This window comes from Taudactylus pleione, unplaced genomic scaffold (genome assembly GCF_031769625.1).
Source record: "Taudactylus pleione unplaced genomic scaffold, aTauple2 ptg000086l, whole genome shotgun sequence".
Taxonomy (NCBI): Eukaryota; Metazoa; Chordata; class Amphibia; order Anura; family Myobatrachidae; genus Taudactylus; species Taudactylus pleione.
The window spans coordinates 14,294,480-14,315,577 of record NW_028284488.1 but is presented as its reverse complement, the minus strand read 5'-3'; the positions used below and the strand labels follow the sequence as shown (position 1 = coordinate 14,315,577).

General features: G+C 39.9%; 1 protein-coding gene across 1 annotated transcript in view; it reads left to right on the top strand.

Moving 5' to 3' along the window:
• Positions 1–5,115: 5,115 nt before the first annotated feature.
• Positions 5,116–21,098, top strand: part of SFMBT2 (Scm like with four mbt domains 2) — a 175,882-nt gene continuing 159,899 nt past the window's right edge. The window contains exon 1 of the mRNA XM_088468906.1: positions 5,116–5,227. Coding sequence (XP_088325032.1) covers positions 5,122–5,227 — 106 coding nt within the window. The 5' untranslated portion in view covers positions 5,116–5,121. The remainder of the gene's footprint in view (positions 5,228–21,098) is intronic.

The window sequence follows — 21,098 nt, the reverse complement described above, 5'->3', positions numbered from 1 at the left end:
GGATGTGGGGAAAAAAACATTGGCGAAAAATTCCTGGTTTTTGCCGAACAACACACTATTGCCGAACAACACATGCGACCAATGTTATTTTGGGGTAATATTAGATCAAATTAAAAAAATAAATAAAAATTAAAAAAAAATAATTGAAATAATTTTAATTTGGGGTGCATAAATTAACAAAAAAAAGTTGATTTGGAGGTAATTTGAATTCATTATTGGTTTTTATAACCAATAATGATATGTAATTATCGGATCAATTAGTCTAATTGAAAACTTACAATTTCCTAATTAGTCACTAGTGGGGGTGTCCAAGGGTTTCAGAAGGAGTCCCTGACATTTTAAGTTTATAATAGGGATTTATTAAATTTCTTTAAACCTACTCTGGGGCTTCGAGAAAATAGCTTCAGTAATCCTTTAGAAGTTACTGTGGCTGATTTTCTACCCAGCAATTGAATATGAAAAACCCCAGGGCTGTGGGATTTTTCAAAACCATGTCAATTAGATATGCCCCATTGAGTGGCTGAACGCAAAATCAAATTAATTTTATTATAAGTCTTACTTAGGTGACAAGGTGAATCTATGACTAGAAATATAAGTATAATAAGTAAAACATTTACGGCATTAATCAATTTATTTAGTGGAATATTTTCTTTGGTGCATGTAGAATGAGAGAGAAATACACTGTATTTGGGAATTCGGACTAGACAGTCAGGTCTTGTTTATATAGGTGAGGTAGGAACTACTTTTTGTACTGGCAATTGCAGAATAATATATTAAATAATCTTTCTCAACTGTAGTCCTTAAAACTCCATTTATTTGAACAGAAAATTAGCTATTGATACAACATATAAAATAGTCCAACACTAAACTCACAATATTCCAGAGAATACAGTTAATGATAATTGCAGAAATTATCCTATGCAGAAGCTAATTCTCCAAGATGATCCTGTTGTAGATTTGTGAGTGTCTGTGTTTCCTTGATGTGCGTTTCACGGGCGTACCTGCCCAATTTCTCAGACATAATAATATTGTTTATTTTTAAAAGCAGATCAATCTCCTTGCGCCACTGGTGTAGTGAATCCACACAGTGAATTGCCACAAAGAGTTTTCGTTACTTTGTGGATGGTTTACACTGTACATGAACCCCTGGGATTTCAGTTATTCCATTTTATGGCATAATTTTATTTAGGCAATTAAGGTAGCATACTTGTGCACAGCAAGTTCTATCATTTTGTTTTAGAAAATACTAAACTAAAAATTCAAAGTTCTTAATAGAAAAGAGCTGCTGATTGTTTTAATAAATATAATTAGTTTGATCATTGGGTGCTGAGAATAATGGTGCCAGCTTCCTGACGTTAGATCTGGTCAAACACTGGCTGATTGTACCAAATCTGATGAGATGTATGTGCTTGACCCCTCTGGAAGATGCTCATACAACAAGCCAATAAGAGCTATCCACATTTCTGCCATGCCTTAGAATAATTATCTTGATTAAGAAACAATCATCACCAAGGACCATAGTTATGTTTAGCCTATAGATGCTGCAATATAGAGGCAAATGCTTGATGTCACCTGTGATACTGCGTTTTGTATCTGTATCCCACTGACGGCCACTCCAGGGATAGCTCATAACCATGAGCAGTATTTGCAGTTACATAGAGAACAAGGTTATGTATAATATCATATTGCCTCACATTTACATTTTAACATGCACAGCTTTCACTTTTTATATCTGTACAGCACTCTGTAATATAATGATATATCCTTATCAGAATAATGAGAGCTTTTCACAACTCCTTATATTATGCCACTTAACAACATGCCTCCTCATATGCTCTATTTATATTTGTACCCGTGAGTTCAATTTGAGGTGATGGATAGGGTGCCGCTGAGTTAATGCACCAGCTCTCATAGCAGCCACACTCTATCTGTCCTTGATGTCAAACTGAGGAGAAATGTGAACATTACAAATAGCACTTTTGTATGAATAGAATATGTATGTTTCAATTGAACGTTTGATGTACAATCTGTACATTAGTAAACTCCTGAAGGAACAGTAAATTTTCGTTAGAACACCGTTTGGTAACTAACCAATGTAATGTGCTATACACAGTGTACACTAGTATATTGACAGCTTCCTGTAAAATTATACTTTATTAAATACTTGTAGAGTCAGAAGTGTAATTCTTTCTGAAGACTCATTTTCAAACAAACTGTTCTCTGTAAAACATACTTAATGGCAGATTTAATATAAGCTTATCATAGACTCATTTACCCATTGCAACTGAATGACCATGTGATGCTCACTTGAGTGTTATCATGCAGATAGAGATGAGAGATAAGTCTGGGTTTAGATCAGTAAACTGCGGCATCATCTCTCCTTACACATTATAGGGTAGGGCTGCTTTGTGATAGCATTGAGCTAAGCATGGGTGCTGAGAGAGGGGGGGGGGGAGCGGGTACAGTTTACCCAGGCCCGGGCTTGCTAGAGGGCGTCGCCCCCCCCTCCCTCACAGCAGCTCAGCACACAGCTTGTGCTGGGCTGCAGTGCGAGCAGTCTCCTATGGCTGTGGGGGGGAGCGATCAAACTGATCACGCCCCCCCCCCCCCGCTTAGCGCCTGGCTGGGGGGCTTACAGCGCCCCCCTCCCCAGCACGCAGAACCGCTAAAGTGGTTTGTTTATTTATTCTTTGGCAAGGGGGTGTGGCCACGCTTCCCGTGATTAGGCCACACCCCCTCATTTACCGGGGCCCGGCCAGGCTCTCTACGGCCCTGGAGCTAAGTACTATTAGCAGAGTAGCAGGAGCGGAATTGTGCAGCAGGATAAAACTGGATGGAATTAGTGTTGTGCGCTCTCACCCCCTAAGTAGTAGATAATACACTTGGCAGAATAAAGTGTTAAATGTGTTGTGCAGTTTTTTGGTGCCTGTGGCGGTTAGTCCACACGTGTTATAGTTTAACCAGGTCTTAGGTTTATTGAACCAGGTAGAACAAAATGTAGCATATGACACAGGGATAAAACAGGTGTGTAAAGAATAGTATTCATGAAGCCTGGAGTGTTAGGGTATTGCTGGGCATTGCAGTGCTCCGGGTGTCTGGGTGGTATGCACCCTGGTGTATGGTAGCGCTATACCCCTCACAACATTGGTGATATAGCATACTTGCAGGTTCCTAGTAGGCACCGCAGGGCTGCTAAATTGGCCCCAAGCTGCATATTCTGTAGAAAGGCACTAACATGACATTGTATTTAATGTTTCAAAATACAAAAATATTTCACTTAAAAACAACAGCTCTGATGTTCCCTTAATGTCATAAGTTATTTAATATCTGAATGAAGGGTGAATGTGAAGTACATACAGGGCCACGTTAACGTATAGGCACACTGGGCAGCTGCCCAGGGCCCCACGGTTCTAGGGACCTTCGAAGATATCCTGGAAGTGTCTGTGCTGTGCGGGACAACGGGGAGAGATCACCTTCTAGTATGCAGAAAAGTTGGTGTATGCTCAGCACCTGTAGGTCACTTTGTACTGAAGTACCACTGAAAGATACCCCTGCTCCCTCATTATACCCTGCTCTTCCAATCACCTGCTCCACGCTAGCTGACGTAGAGCCAAGCCCCTGTGTAACTGGGGAAACAGGAAACACTATACAGATAAAGTGCTGGGAATGCATAGCTTGCATAATTACTATCACACTTTCCATAAGGTAACAAGTGCTGCTCTGATTGTGTGTTATCCACAATTAGAGCTGCCAGGGAGCATCTTTCTCTACCTGCCTCTCAGCCGGCTGCCCTATGCACAGAGTTAGCCGCTGCACACTACATTACACTCAATCAGAGCAGCCAGGCAGCATTCCCTACATGCCTCTCACCATGCCAGTGAATGGTTGTCAGCATGCTGATTGGTGGATGGCTGGAGCTAACCACCAATCAGAGTGCAGCATTCTCTACCTGCCTCCCAGCTTGCAGCCAGGCATTGAAGGGCTGCCAGCATGCCTATCGGTGGATGGCTGGTGCTATCCACCAATTAGAGTGCTGAGAGACATTCAGTGTATGGAATCATATGGAGAGACAGTGCTGGGCCACGGGAGGGGTAAGTTATGATATTTTTATTTATTTATTCCCGTGAATGGGTGGGTAGGGGCCCCAGTGCATTGCTTTGCCCAGGGCCTACAATGCTGTTAAGATGGCCTTGAGTACATGAGGTGGCACTGTCTGCAGCTCCTCTAATGAGAAGAGATGACCAGCTGAACAAGTAGCCAGTGTCCGCATCTGACCTTCTACTTCCTCTGTGCGCATTAACAGACCACAATGGGTCACAAAAATGCATGAAAAGTAACATGCATTTTAAATGTGTTTTTAATACGTTGCAAATACAGGGCCTCATTTATCAACGAGTTTATCACTCAAAACTAGTGATAAATATCACTGTGCATAATAAATGGTGCTCCAGCCAATCATCTCCCAACTGTCAACTGTTAGAAAAATGACAGTTGGGAGCTGATTGGCTGGAGCACAATTTATCATACACAGTGATATTTATCACTAGTTTTGAGTTATAAACTCGTTGATAAATGAGGCTGACAGTCTGTTGTTTTAGTAACATGAGATAGTGATAATATAAAAGTCCTTCCACTTTCTAAAATTTGAAACATAGCATTAAACTTTTAGATGTCAATGGTGAGATCAAACCATTTAAAAACCAATGATCAGATTTTTATGCACTTTTAAAGCGTTTATTAGTGGCTGGAAAGTGAAGTATATAGCCATTACTAGAATTGTATGTGTTTAGACTTAAGGCTATATTCACTAAGCGCTTTTCGGCTGGCTGGAGCTGACAATTTAAAGCGGCACTCAAATTCAGTGTAAAGCCAAATATGCTTTGCACTGAATGTGAGTGACTCAGCTTTTTCAGCTTTCTCCCGCCGAGAAGCAAGCTGCCGCTTCATAAATATAGCCCCTAGTTTTCGCCTTTCAGTAACTGCAGCAAATAAAAGAGAGTTGTGCATACAATGAGATTAAAATGCGGAAAGCACATTGCTTATTTTGCCATTTCTTCTTTTATAGGAATAACTTGCACTATAATGAAGTAAAAAAAAATTAAGAACATTTTATTTTCAAAAATGGAGAATAGGGTGCCAGCGATACCAATAAATCAAGATAAAACAAATGTTCCTATGGAAAAATCTAACAGCCCACCTAATAACAGCCACGAATTGTGTGAATCAGGTAAGTTCATGAGAATTTGAACTTTTAATGTACAATATAATTTACAATATAATAATGCACTCACTAAAACTGTATCAATGCATATATCTTTTATAATATGTGAATCCTCTCCTAAAACAAAATAAATGATTTTAAAGTTAATTAATGATTTTACTGTGTGGTAGAAAATTTCCTCAAACAGCCTTTGATCTTTCTTGTTGTTATAACTTTTGGTTATGTAACATTTCATAGCATACAAAAATATTATGCGATCTAGACCAAAACCCATCCAGGGTGTAAAAGAGGCAGTTTACAATTATATAAACAATAAGGGGTATATTTATTAAAGTGAGAGTTTTTAGAAATTGAGATGTAGCCCATAACAACCAATCAGATTCTACTTAACATGTATCTAGCACTTTCTAGCAGATAATAGCTAGAATCTGATAGGTTGCTATGGGCAACATCACCACTTAACTCTCAATTTAGTAAATATACCCCTAAGTGTGCTAGATTGGATAGATTTAACTGTTTAGAAATTAGGCTGTGCAATCAGATCCCACAGATGTTATTAGTATATGACCACACACATCTGCTAACTGGATTTATTATCATGCCTGGAAACTAAGGAAAGCACCGATTTCCGTGGTTGGGCAGCCAGCTTATATCTGCTAGGCCAGAGGTTCCCAAATGCGGTCCTCAAGGCACCCCGCCAGTCCAGGTTTTAGAGATATCTATGGTTGAGCACAATTAGTTAAATCAAATTGAGGTACTAATTAAGTCACCTGTGATCGAGCATGCAAGCATGGATATCCATAAAACCTGGGGCCTGATTCAGAGCCGGACGCTCTGACCAGAACGCTCACTCTGAATCAGGGTCCTCCTCCATTAAAATGGAGCATCCTCCTGGACGCTCGTATAGCTGTGGGTCACCACCCACAGCATATACGAGCGTGCAAAAAGATGGTCGCGATGGTCTTGACCATCGCGACCATCGGACTTGCGAGGGAAACCCTGCAGTCGGGTTTCCCAACCACAAGCCCTGGAGTGATTTTGGCTCTATCAGAGCCAAAATCACTCCCACTGACATCACTGGTGATGTCAGTGGGGCCGGCTTCAGACGGTAGGCGTTCCCATGGGAACACCTCCATCTGGCAGGCACGCCCCCGGCACGCCCACCAAAGGGGGCATGCTGTCAATCAACATCGACAGCACGCCCCCTTTGGTGCGAGACCCCGAACGATGGAAAGCCCGTCGCTCGCCGGGTCTCGTGCATGCGCACGACAGAGCTCCCTCCGTCGTGCGCATGCGCAGTGGGGAACATCGACCCACTTGCGAGCGTACTGCCCCTCGCGAGTGGGTCTGAATGACCCCCCTGGTCTGTTAGGGTGCTTTGAGGACCGAGTATGGGAACCACTTAGGCAGTTGGCTTGGCTATTGACTGCAAGGTAAGTGTTTATTTCCTTTCATTACTATATTTCGAGAACATGTGGAGCTTTTTGTAGTTTTTAGAGCATTTAAGGAGTAAGAGCCATGTTTGTCTTCATCTCTGTGTAAGTTTAAAAATACCTAATTTATTTTTAAATTGGCAGGTACCTTAAACTGATTCTTTAAAATGAAGTTTGCTTATGGTCTGAATCTCACTTTCTGCTAGTAAGATTGTTTTGCACCTGGCTATCTACTCAGCATAGGTTTGTTCTTTGACCGTTTGAAATATGCTCGAAAGGACCACTTTAGTTTTGGTTTAGTAACATTTTGCCACAATCGATTGAAAAAGGGAAAGATTTTTATACACAATCGATTGCAAATTGCACGATTGCTGCAATCAATTGCTGATGTATGGGGGCCAATAGCCATGCATATGTAGCTATGGGTGATGCAGAGTCATGCCCATCACAGGCGCATCTTCATTGAATAGGTGTAACAAGGTTATAATGTGGCATTGTCAGCTAGGCGATGTTCGGTCAGGTTCGGTCAGGCGATGTTCGGTCAGCTAGGCGATGTTTGGTCAGGTTCATATGCAGTGTTATGCATATGAAGAATTACACCTGTTTTCAAACAGATGTTTTCCACCAAGGATAGGGTTGGTGCAAGTATGTGCCGATAATAATGATGGCTAGGAAAACCAAGCATATGGATAGGGGCAGTCTGCAGTATAAATGGGTACAAACTCTGAATACGAGTAAATATCCACATTTAGGGTCTCATTCAGACCCGGTCGCAAGCGCCGATGCGCTCGCAACTGGGTCGATGGTCCCCACAGAGCATGCACACGACGGAGCCGGCTCTGTCGTGCGCATGCGCGAGACCCGGCTAGCGACGGGCGCTCCGTCGCTGGTGGTCTCGTAGTAGACGGGGCGAGCTGTCGATGTTGAGTGACAGCTCGCCCCCGTTTGCTGGGCGGGTCGGTGGCATGCCCAACCAAACGGAGGCATTCCAGTCGGAATGCTTGCCGTTTGGGGGCGGCCCCACTGACATCATTGATGATGTCAGTGGGGAACTTCCTGCTCAAACAGAGCAGGAAGTTCCCTGGGGCTTACGAGTGCCCAGACCCAACCTTAGGGTCTGGTCGTAAGCCCCGATGGTCGCGATGGTGATGACCATCGCGACCATCACCCTGGTCGGTCGCTAGAGCTGTGGGTGGTAACCCACAGCCTAGCGATCGACCAGAAGGCGGCACTTAAAAAAGTAAGTGGCCGCCCTCATTCAGAGCGATCGCTTGCAGAAAGGGAACGCCTACCGTCTGGGGCCGGCCCCACTGACATCACAAGTAAATCAGCCAGCCAGATGGCGTCCTGTCAGAAGGGTGCACAGCTATATTATCCTTAGAACAATGATGCTTAGTGGCAGTGTTGTTTTTTAGCGTACAAAAAAGGCAGCAATAACTACATAAGTTTTAAGTGCTTCACTTTTCTTTTACTGTTTAGAAGAACTAAAATGTGTCATTAGCACAAGTTATGTGGGTGAATATAGAAACTGCTTTATTCACAGAGTAAAAACTAATTTGGAAACACAAAAAGGAAAGCAAGCTTTATACTACTTTGTCACAGACTGTACTCGGAAACAATTTAAGCACATTCATTAATGCTATTTGTGGAATTTCTATGACTTGCACGCTATGTTTTCCTTGTTCCAGATATATTTAAAATTTGGAATAATGGTGGATTTGTTTGAACAGAGCTTCCTAGGAAGAGCAAACATTGCATCAGTCTTGTGCTAAAGAAAGTCATAGGCTTTAGTTGTGTCTAAATGTAAAGGACAAACATGCTAGTAAGAGCAATGTTGGATCTGAATATAGTTGAAAGCATTAATATTTCACATAAGTACACACAGACAGCAATATAAACTGTCTACCTTATTATAACGTTGTTCATTACTGACCTAAAAAAATAATTACACACCCTTTCCTCTCCCACCTGTACTCTATAATTCCCATACAGTCTCTATACATGTCACGCCCTGTAAAGCTAGCTTTTTTATAGCATTACAGCTTTGTGAGTAAGTTTATCGCACTAGAGGATAACTTCTGTGTGCTTGTATTATTATGGAATCAGTATGGCAGGTACTTGAATAAAGCAGGGGAGGAGGAGAATAAAGGAGGTGGAGAGTTGTGGGCGGAGAAAAGGAGGAGCCAGTAGTCAGCTAAAATAATAGATGGTCTCCAGACTACCACTGCCCTCTTATGAGAGGGGGCCAGGGAAATGCTACTCCCTTCCCCATCTAAGTCCCATTCTGCCCAGCAGCTCCCACTGATCACTGTCTGACAGGAGGGGTCCCTCACATGCCACAGCAAATGGCTTCTTACTCACATGCAAAATCCACCTGTGAATAAGAAACAGTTTACAGGCGGGATTAATATTGAGTTTCTGGCCTCTCCTTTGAGCCCAGTCCCAGTACATTAGTATCCCGTGTACGGTGGTGGCCCTGTCTTTTGGTCTTTCACAGCAAACATAAATGGGATAATGTCGTTTTAGAAACCTCTATACAAGTAAAATGTCAGTGAGCTTGATACACCACCAGCTTATCATTTTTTACTTTCAAACTATCTGCTTCACACAGATCTGGTCATTCAGGGATCAGACTGCACAAATTATTCTGTATGTACCGTATGTGGCTAGAATAAGGGTTGTTCACAAGTCTAAATGATCTTTCTACATGAATACAATGTACTGTGCTGACAATATAGAATAATTATCGGGGCGGTTAGCCTTTGCTTTATATTATATCCTATCTATATAAACATAATAGTAATCTATATTTTTACTAAGAGGGCCTATGTACTAATAATTTCAGGACTGAAACTATTATTAAGGATCTGTTTTCAGCAGAAATTTTCATTTTCAGTGAAATTATCTCCGGCTTTGTATCAAGGGACAGCAGTTGCGGTAACTGCTGTCCCTGCGAGTTACCTCCCAGGTATGTTGTAAAAATCTTTCACGTTTGTGAAATACTTCTCCGTGGGACAGGGCCGTAGCTAGGGTAGTGCGACCGATGCCATCGCACAGGGCACCACAGGTCAGGGGGCGCTGTTTGGGCCTGTAAAATTTCTGTTTATTATCATTCTCACTTATAACTTCCTCTTATTTCATTCCCAGCATCTCCGGCCTCCGCTATCTCTTCCCTGGCGCTTCCCCATGAGGCCATTCCCCTTTTTTGGGTGCATTATGTCCCTGGGCACCAAAAAGTCTAGTTACGGCTCTGCCGGGGGAAGCTGTCACTGCTCTTGCACAGAGTCAATTTTCTGAAAAAAAAAATCTTGATGAATAGGCCCCTATATCTTAAACAAACACATAGCAACTTACAAGCGAAATCAAAAGACAATGAATGACTCTACACAGTTGATGATGCTGCATTTGTGTTATTCTTTTCCCTCCTCCCCAGCCCTATTATCTTGAACAAGGTGGGATTTCAAATAAAAGTTCCCCACCAAAAAAAAAATCCATGTGGAATTAAACTATTTTCACTATAAAAAGATGTCCTTGCACAGTATTGGTGAATGAAATATGTAAAGGTAGAAAAAGAAGCTATGAAAGAAAGTAATGACAGAAGATAATTAATCTTGTATTTATTATGTAAACTGTAAAGCTGTGATGGGCAGCACAAAAATGCTAGCTTTCACATAGCCTCTTTTATAATAGTAGTGTCTTCATTCATGCTTGTATACCAGTGTTACCAGATAAGCATGCAGTACTTCTATTTAGTTGTCTCTGATACATTAATGTCATTACAGACTGTTGCCAGTAAAGCTCCATTGTTCCTATGCATATTTTGTGTGTCTTTTATGGTGTCATGCTTCTTCCAGTTAGAACAATAAAATATGAATTTCTTGACATTTAGGGTATGTTCAAAATGTTGACATAAACATTATTGAATTTTTTTTAATGATAGTATTAAATATTATTCTCCACTTAAGTAATTGTTTTTTTCACCCAACATTAAAAAGACCAGAAAGTTAGAGAAATGCAGCATAACAATGACGCATGATATTTGAAAATGTTTTATTCCCTATGTCTGCCGAAAATGTCAATCAGATGATCAAAACCACCTTTAGAATACATTATCAGACCTCAATAATTGTAACATGTACATGTTGCATTATTTCTTCTTTTTTTTGGTTAGGTTTTATTTTTTGAACCAGAAACTGATAACATATATATATATATATATATATATATATATATATATATATATATATATATATATATATACAAACAAATAGTCAGAGCGCAAATCTGTAGCAATGGAAAATAGTCCCAATAAGTGAATCCTTAAAATAAGGGTCTGTATGCACTGCCTCGTGTATTGGGCCGGCGTATCCCCCTTTCAAAAGGTCCCTGTATCCACAACACAGGTAATCAAATTCTAAAAGACAAATAGAAGGGGCGCCAATAGTGCATTCTCTCCAGTTTTTATTTGAACATATACAACAAACATATGTCTTAAATGACGTACCAAATAGAGCGGTCAAGCCACCGCAAGTGTACAGCACATGAAAAAAACCCTCCGTCTCTGGGAACAACCAGGTTCACTCGTCGGAAGACTCGTAACACAGAACAACGGTAGGCCACGCCCCTACACGTTTCGTAACTCAGGACTTCTTCAGAGGGCTGGCCTAGCGTAACCAGGACTCCCCATATAAACGAAGTGTAGCTAATCACTTTGCCACACCTCGTTTAGCTATTTAAAGCACTGCAGTAACATTATAACATTCATACGGGATTTAAACATGTATTGTAACACAGTATGTTAAAAACATGTAGTAATAACTATTCCATTCTTTTTAAATATAACGAACAATGGCCCTCATTCAGAGCCGTACGCTCTGAGCAGAGCGCACGCTCTGAATGAGGGCCGCCCTCCACCACCCACAACCTATACGAGCGTGCATTTTGATGGCCGCGATGGTCGTAACCATCGCGACCATCGAAACCGCGAGCCGGAGCCTGCGGTTGAGGTTTTCAACCGCAAGCTCCGGAGTGATTTTGGCTCTATCAGAGCCAAAATCACTCCCACTGACATCACTAGTGATGTCAGTGGGCTGGCTTCTGATGGGAGGTGTTCCCGTGGGAACGCCCCCTTCTTGGAGGCACGCCCCCGGCATGCCCACCAAAGGGGGCGTGCTGTCAATCAACATCGACAGCACACCCCCTTTGATCAGACACAACGAGCGAAGGACTTTCCTTCGCTCGTCGCGTCTGACGCATGCGCACGACGGAGCTCCCTCCGTCGTGCGCATTCTCAGTGCAGAACATCGACCCACTTGCGAGCGGACAGCCGCTCGCAAGTGGGTCTGAATCAGGGCCAATATTTGATCATACATAAATATACACAACACATAATAGTTAATAAATCTAGCCAGATGCTAAATAATATACGCAGCCCTCTGATGAAGTCCTGAGTGACGAAACGCGTAGGGACGTGGCCTAGCGTTGTTCTGTGTTACGAGTCTTCCGACGAGTGAACCTGGTTGTTCCCGGAGATGGAGGTTTTTTTTCATGTGCTGTACACTTGCGGTGGCTTGACCGCTCTATTTGGTACGTCATTTAAGACATATGTTTGTTTTATATATATATATCATTTTTATTTCTGTTTTTAAGTGGCAAGATCCAGAAATTCCTTCAGGTTTGCCAACATTTTTCCTCTGTTTAGTATTCTTGCCATTTTATATTGATTTTCACCAACCAACATTTTTGGGGCTATCCATACATCTGTTTCAATTTGTATGCTTTTACTTATTCTATTAATTATTCTTTCATTTTTAAAATGCAACAATATGTTGTCTGACAAATTGCTCAGTTCAAGTGCTGTTTGCAGAATGAATGAAAAATAGGAATATAAATGCCATCAGATGTAATGATTAGAATCTAATTTGTCAGCTTAAACTATTATCTAGTGAAGCATGGAAGTCCAGTTTATTTTGTATCGTACATTTTGAAATGTGTTCCTAAGGGAGCAGCTGAATGGCCTGCTAAAGATAATGAAACTTGGCAGCTACCAACTTAAGATAGATTCTAATTGCTTACACAGCAGATGCATGCTGAGTCTAGAGACATGCCTTAAAAACTTTCAACAATTTGAGGAAATATTTTGGATAGACTGCTTGTATGATTGACACAATTAAATAGCAACACACACACATCCATTTTTTTCCACCCAAATTACTATTTTTTATGTGTTAATCAAATATATTCTTAAAGATGTTGCAATGTAAATGTGACATTTACATTGCTAAGGAAGTTTATTTGTATTACCATTAATTATTCTTATTTGGGAAAGCATCATGCCAAGAATAAAATTATGACTATATAAAATATTAAAAAAGCAGTTCAGCTAAGTTAATTTTAGTTTGGAAGAGAAACACCAATTGTTAATAAAAACAAAAGAGAAGAAAATGCAAAACAAAAAAACAAAAACTCAAAATCTAAAAGAAAAAGTTAAATTTTTACCAAAAGCAGAAAATTTTAAATAACAAACCAAGAGAAGTTTCACATAAAAAGGTAGATGGTATCTTGATCTTAAATATGTCTTAACATGATGATTTAGAAAAAAATATATATAATATTAATAATAATATGAACCAAAACAATTACAATTATGTACTTATTATATTGAAAACATTATCTTAATTTATTTCTTAATTTATTAACAAACATAATTAAATCCAAATAGATCTTGTTTTCTGTGACCTATTAATCTTTAGAAATGTATCAAAATCACACAGTATAATAGGTCTACACTGTGACAGCAATGTTTAGAAATTGTATTGTATAACACTGCCAGCTGTTCATGTTTTTTGATTCTTTTAGATTAAACCGTGAAACAGTTTTTCTCACGATGATATACAATATAAAATGTATTATAGTTTACCACCTGTTTTAACCCAGCTTTCAATGTCATTTTTTATGTCAGTCTTCAGCTTCTTTTTAACCAACCGATATTTTTCATCTGAAACTGCTAAGATCTTAGTATCTTAGTGGTATCATTAAAATATGTATGGCTCTCAAAACACATATTTAAACTCTTTAATGTAGTGAGATTACGCTCAATCTGCAATGTTGGGAGAATCAAAAGTTTGAGAGATCGTCATTGTAATACTCTTCATAGTTTCTTTTGGTGTTGTCAGGGGCCAAGTAAACACATGACAAATTCCTGGCCAAAGGTTGTGGGCTGAGATACACAATAACTCACAATACATAATAAAACGACCAATGTGATGAAAGTGATTGTGTGGAAAGTAATTAGTACTTGGCATAATGCCCAGAGGCAATCCCAAGAAGTGGAAACTACCAATTCTCTATGCCACAAATGAACACATAGCCCACCTGATCCACTTTTGATTGGTCAACAGTATAAAATGTTTTTCAATCATTAGCATGGGAATAGTTTTGAGGTTATAAGACTTCCCACACTTCTAACTGGAAACAATGTTATACAACCACATTCTACTTATTTCCATGCACAACAGCTTTGCACAGGGACCAGCTCTCCCATAGCAGCTCATATTCCTGCAGTATTTGCCCATGAATTCCCAATTAGATACATCATCACTGGAGATTACAGTTCAGTAAACATGCTCTTCACCATTTTCTTTATTGGAAAAATCACCAAATGTGATTTGATATATTATGTAAACTTCTGGCATTACATTCTAATTGGTAATTTGGAAGGCGTGTAGGAGTTTTACCATGGTAATATTACTATACTACAATATTTGAAATCACAGAACACAGCTTTTCAAAAAACATATTAATAGTTGTTTAAAAAATAAATACATTTATATATATATTGTGTAATGGACGGCATTCAGGGACTCCCAAGAATGTACAAGAGACTTGATTAGTAGGTCAAAACTATAGTACTATAGATACCAAATTAACAATGACCAGAGCCAGTTCATTGTAAAAATACTCGCAACTAATTATGCTCGTTCATTTCCCTAGGAGAGATAGTGTTGGCTGTGGTCATTGTTAATTTGTTTTCTATAGTACTAGAAGACATCTTTCTGGAACAACACTCTGAAACTTCACAACACTTGTTCTATCTGGATGTTGTAATATATAGTGACAATATTTCCACCACTTTGAGCACGTTGCTGACATGTGTGCATTTGGGGATTTATGGAGCCAGCTGGGTACAGTAAGAGCACCTCTTTTTCTTGAACCTGTACTATGTGAGCACTTTTATGATTGATAAATGCTGTGGAATACTTGAAAAAGACCATGATTGGACCAAAACATTGCAACAATCTGCTAAGATTCGTAAGCATGGAATAAGTGTTAAAAACCTATTGGCTGTGTCTACTTGGTAAGTGCCTTCTTGTGGAACTTTATTAATGCCTATCTACCTGGATGGTGTGTACTGGCTGAAGTGCAGGGCCTTGTAGGACCCCCTCTAGCCCAATAAAATGCAGCAACTTGACATGGCATCGATTCCATAAGTGAACAAAAGATCTCTGGAGAGATGTTGACCCGTGCCGTCTGGATAACTTCCCACAGTTCCCTAATATTTGTAGCTCCAGGATCTTGGGTGCGAATGGACCTCTCCACCACGTCCCATAATTGCTCAATTGGGTTCATGTCAGGCGAACGTGGTGGCCACACCATTCTTCGGAACTCTCCAGAAAACTGGGGTGCATGGCCTCATGGGGTCTGCGCAACACCCGAACCCTATAATCGGTTCAAAACAACTGAAACCATGACTCATCAGACCACACCACATGTTGCTAGCCCTCCAGGGTCCAATTAGTGACGAGGTGAGCCCAGGTGAAGTAATGTGTCCGGTGTTGTAGTGTTACCTCTGGTGGGTCTTCTGCTCCGATATCCCATGTAAGCTATAGAACTCTACACTGACCTGCTGGATATGCGTCTGATACCTTCTGCATTGAAGGTGGATGTGATTTGAGCTAGTGTTGCTTGACTGTTGCTACGGACAAATCTAGCTAGACGCCACTGGTCGTGATAATTAAGCACCCATAGCCGGCCACTGCACTGTCCGCGGTGGGTGGCAATGCCTTCCGTGAGGTATTCCCGGTACACACATGACACTGTAGATCAAGGAATATTGAATGTCCGCACAACATCGAAATGGAATGTCCTATCCGTTGGGCAGTCACTATCATGCCCCATTTGATAATTCACGTCACCTTGCCATGAACAGCCTTGCCAGTATTAAAACTGATTTGCGAGATGCTGTCAACTGACGCAGGTCTGGGCATTTCCAAGATGTCACAGTATTGCAACGCCACCTACCATTACCTTTACATACTGCTATCCCATACAGTGTCTCCCTCCCCCCCCACTCGCCCTTTTTTCAGATTTTCCTATTTGTCATGTATTTTCTTACTGCATACTACGGTTTGATATTGACTAATGCATATAAACACCTATATAAAACTACTGATAAGAGTAATCTCATTTCAAGGAGCATTGTGACTCCTTTATAATTTTAAATAAATACATACTGTTTGAACATATCCACAGTCTTGAGTGCATATCTATCATAACATTCTCACTTACTATAACACATTTTTAAAAGGGGGTCAATATAGCTAAGCGCAGACACACTTCCTTTATTTATACTGCTATCCTATGACTTTTGGCACTTTAGGTATATAATATAGATATATATAAATATATATATATATATATATATATATATATATATGGTCTAGCACTCCCAATGAAAAATACTAGCTGATGCCGGTTCTCCCGACAAAATGGAATATACTTGAAGAAGGTGCGGCACCCCTGGCATTTGCAATAAAGAGACTTAGATTGCGGCTTTAAGCATACATACATATAAATATATAACTATACCATGCATGTGTGTGCAAGTTGGTTTTGACACAGTAGTATACTGTATATGCAATAACTATGACTGTATTCATGAAAGGTCTGAAGGTTCTCTTTGGAGTGATTTCCAGTTGATGAAGAGCATTTTAGTAAAATGGCGGATTCTGGCTCTAATTTGTTTGTAATCAGAAAACCAGGACACATGCTTTGCTCAGAACCGGAAAACAAATGTATACTAATTAAAAGTTTGATTTTCTTTAAACTTTCCTGATATAGGATATCAACTTGTGGATATGGAAATGTCAATACTGCACATAAAAGCTAATTCGAAGTAACGCATGCACATAATATAAAATTGTAGAGAAATGACCATCAAAAGTCAAAACACCTTTTAAACTTTTACATCCATCCGAGCTATCTTCCGTCTTCTGAGATAATGAGGGATCAGTTCGGAGACAATCCTAATGGCCTAAAGTGTTGGTGCAATTAATCCTTTGCTCCTCCCTTACCCATATATGGTGAAACACAATGGCACAAATTATACAAATAATTAACCCAATAAGGGTGTGACATTTTATTAAAAGTAATACAAGGATTAGGACTTTCAGATGTACTACAATATAAAACACTTGCCCCAATGATATTACTCTCTCTGCATTCTAAAACTTCTTAAAATTATTAAATTTGATCCCAATTTTAAATAACGCCTCCTCTTTTTGTAACCCTAAAATTAACTATAAAACCAATACCTAAATATTCCATAACACCACTATTCACTTATTACCTTACTTAACCCTGAACTCCAATTTTTACCTAAACTCTAACTCATTCACCCCACTCCCCTCCCCTTCACTTTCACGAAATGACTCCCATCCTAATTGTATTTCCAAAATACTGTAGGTATTGACATATACTTCCAATAACCTTAGATTAGACAATAGTTCTGAAAACATATGGTCACTCTGCCATTGGTGCACTTACTTGAACTGCTGGATCTAATATCAAAACTGGGGAATGTGGGACTTTTCTTGGATTTATGCAAACGACTGTGTAGAAAATTTGCCAGCAATGTGGCGAAAGCATGTGATCCCCACATTGAACTGGATGGATGCAATGGTGGAAACAAGGATTGATTCCATAAAGGAGTTTGATGAGGATGGGTATTCAGAAAGGGCGAACTTTATGTTGAGGCTGTCCCAAGTGGAAAGTGTCAGCTTGACCGTGGGGTCAAGTAAGTGCTGCTAACCTTACTCATCATTTAGTATTTGGTAGGGAATGCCATGCCACCATCTGACTGAGGTAGGTGGCATTGTAATATCTGAGGAGCACAGGAAGTCTCTGAACTACTTTTTACATAACTCTCACTGAGGACTGGCACACTGCGCGTCTGCTACAATGTATTTTCTATAGATACTGTCTCTGAATTCCATTTTATACGGCACGCACTGTAGACTGCACACTGCTGCATCTGCGTATCTACCACATTCAGACTTGGAATGTACTATGTGGAATAAAAAAGAGTCTTTGATAAATTTTCCAGTGGGGTGTAAACAGAGGACAACTACCCCAATTCCTGATGAGAATAGGAATCAATGGTTCAGATTTGTGTTATCCGGCTCCTCTGAAAATGACTAATGGCGTTAGTCGCTCACAGGATTGCACGTTCACCACACTTTCTACTTCTTGTAAATCTGCAGAAGTTCCACCTTCTTGTAAATGGTATCACTAACACTCCTCACATTACGAACTTAAGTAACGTTTGGTCCTAGAGCACTCTGAGAAATGCTCTTCTTTCTTTAGTGTTGATTGTGATAACTCCTCATATTACCTTCTCTTCTCTGTCACTTGCTATGACTCTCTCCAAGCAAAACTCTGCTCCTTTCACTGAGTCATCACTGACAAAACTGACTCCCTGACTGCAGTAGGCTGCCTTTTACCACAGTTGTCCTAGACCTAGAGCCTCTCTAGTTTGCTGCTCAGTGTATGCGACAGCCATAGATCATATCATTCCAACTCGTGCTGCCCTTTATTTCTCTGGCAGCGCGTGCAACACCTCGTGTATACACGCTCCTACACATAAACCCCCAAAGCTGGCAATAACCCTTTCACTGACTCTGGTGGACTACATTGTGCTGTAGGGATTACATGATTACATTAGTTATTTTTAAGCAAGATAATCTTTGCTGAGGGCATACTGTAGGTAACACTGTAGATTTGTCCAAAAGAGAAAACAAACAGGCTTCACATCATCAAATGACAGACAATGGGCAATATTTAAAAGGCTGAAGTTTTAAAAATATAAATAACAGAAAATAAATATTCAGCAGTCTGGCTTGAGATAATACAACATACTTCTTTGTTGACAGCTAGAGAACTGCTGGCTTCTAACTTACAAAAACAAAAACAAAGAAGTTTTAAATGACTTTGTTGCTGACAGTTTTTGGTTATTTTTCCCTGCTCTTTTAGGGTTTCCAACTTCCTCAATTTGAGAGATTAGCTGTACTGACAGCCTCCTGTAAGTACATATAAGCAGGTGCACCTCTGATCATCATCAGCTGAATAAAGTGGCCTGGAATTGAAGTGGCCGCTAGTAAACATGACTTAAATCTTAGTGAAATGTACCTCCCTTACACAATTTCTTTTGCATATGCCACTCGCACTATTGGTATACTGCATGCCACCAATAGTAGTCTCCTGGGCATTCTGGGAGAGAAAGCATGTGTGCTAGATACCATATAGTCACACTGCGGCTTTTATTCTAATTTTCATACAGTCATTTAAGTGGGGGGCATGGTTACTGACCAACTTACTTGAGGGATTCCAATAGAGCTAGATTTACTAACTGGAAGCTTTAGCAAACCACTGATTATTTGCAGTTTTGACACCAAAATGTAAAATGGTAATATTGTTAAATGTGGTATCAGGCATATTTTGCATTTAATATTATTGCCATTTTAAATATAGGGTACCGACTCACTAAGAATTGGCAGCTCGCTTAATAAATTTAGCGCTTCGTCTCCTGCTTAAGTATACCAATGGGTGGCCCACACAATTTCTGATGAGAAGACAGCACACATTCCTACCTCAGAATCATCTGTCCAAACACAAATTCTTAATATAAGCTATGTACATATGGCTTGTTTTAACATTTAGAATGTCTTACTGGGGCAGTTTTCACTAAATCATAATTTAACCTTTACCTAAGCAAGGTTATTTATACCAAGCAGGTGCAGCTGAAAATTGTGTCTATCATTTTTCTGTGATGTAACCTCAAAAGGCAATGGTGTATGCTGAAATAACGCCTCTGGTGTGAGAAAAACTTTTCTCTTTTGTTTCAGTCGGGGTTGGGTGCCTGTCAGTATATTTTGGCCAGTGTTTTGGTCAGTGTGAAATAATTTATTCCTCCCTGTTGTTTTAATTCAACTTGGCCAGATGGTAAATATCAAAGTTGGACCATATTCAATGCTCAATTAAATTCATTACAGAACCTTATTCTGCTGATAGGTTTCAAGATTTATACCATGGAGCTCAAGTCACTATAGCTCTCTTCAATGACACCTACATCAAGCATATTTTATCCTCTTCTGTTGTTACCTCACATCTAGCATTGGGAAGTCTGTCTGGTTTAAAAGTAACTCTCATTTCAGCATGCGTAAGAATATCATATCATGTGTCTGATATGGTAATAACATTATCAGGTTTCTCAGTGGAGACATCTCCGTTTCTCATAACAAACTCCTGTTCTTCTATCTCCTGAGCATAAGATGGGAACTCAGCTATTTTACCTCTGGTATTATAGGATCTTAAGACATCTGAAACTCAGGTTCATCACAGATGGAGAACCTGACTTTCTATTATAAATCCTTCCTGTTTTGTTTTACCTGATTGGTAATGTTTGTAGTTCTCTTGTCCTGATTGAAAAAGTACAGACTTTGGATGTTCTATCATAATCTCCTTTCTAAGCTTCCTGAACCTGTTGCATGTGCCCCTAACCGATGGCAGGACTGCTGGGATTGGGTTTTGCATGTGTGACATGTGCTCTATGATGCTTTTATAAGGTAGCACCTGTATTGTCCATGTTTCTTTTGCAACATCCAATAAGCACCAGGAATACCTGCCATAGAGTAGCTCAAAAAGTAAGGATACTATGGAGGAATATTGAACTTTCCTTACAGCAAACAAAAGACAGTCCCATTTTTCTTGTCTTTATCTACAATTCTCCACATAGAACTAGGTTATCTTGGTGGGAAACAGACTCATAGATAATACTGGATAAAGACTTCAGGGAGCCTGGGGCACTTAAGACAGTCTCCCCTAACCCTTCTTATTGTCAAATATTAGAGTTTTAAAAGTACAGTAGGTGGCTAATATTAAAGAGTCAGTCAGGTGAATTCCATCATAAAAGGATTATTTAAGATAAAGAGCATCCTAGTGACTGTTATACAGTACACAGAGCATTCCAATTACCACTATAAAGTAAACAAAGCATCCCAGTGACCGCCATACAGTACACAGGGCATTCTAGTGACTGACATACAATTCACAAAGTATCCCAATAATCACTGTACAATAAACATAGCATCCCAGTGACTGCCATAACA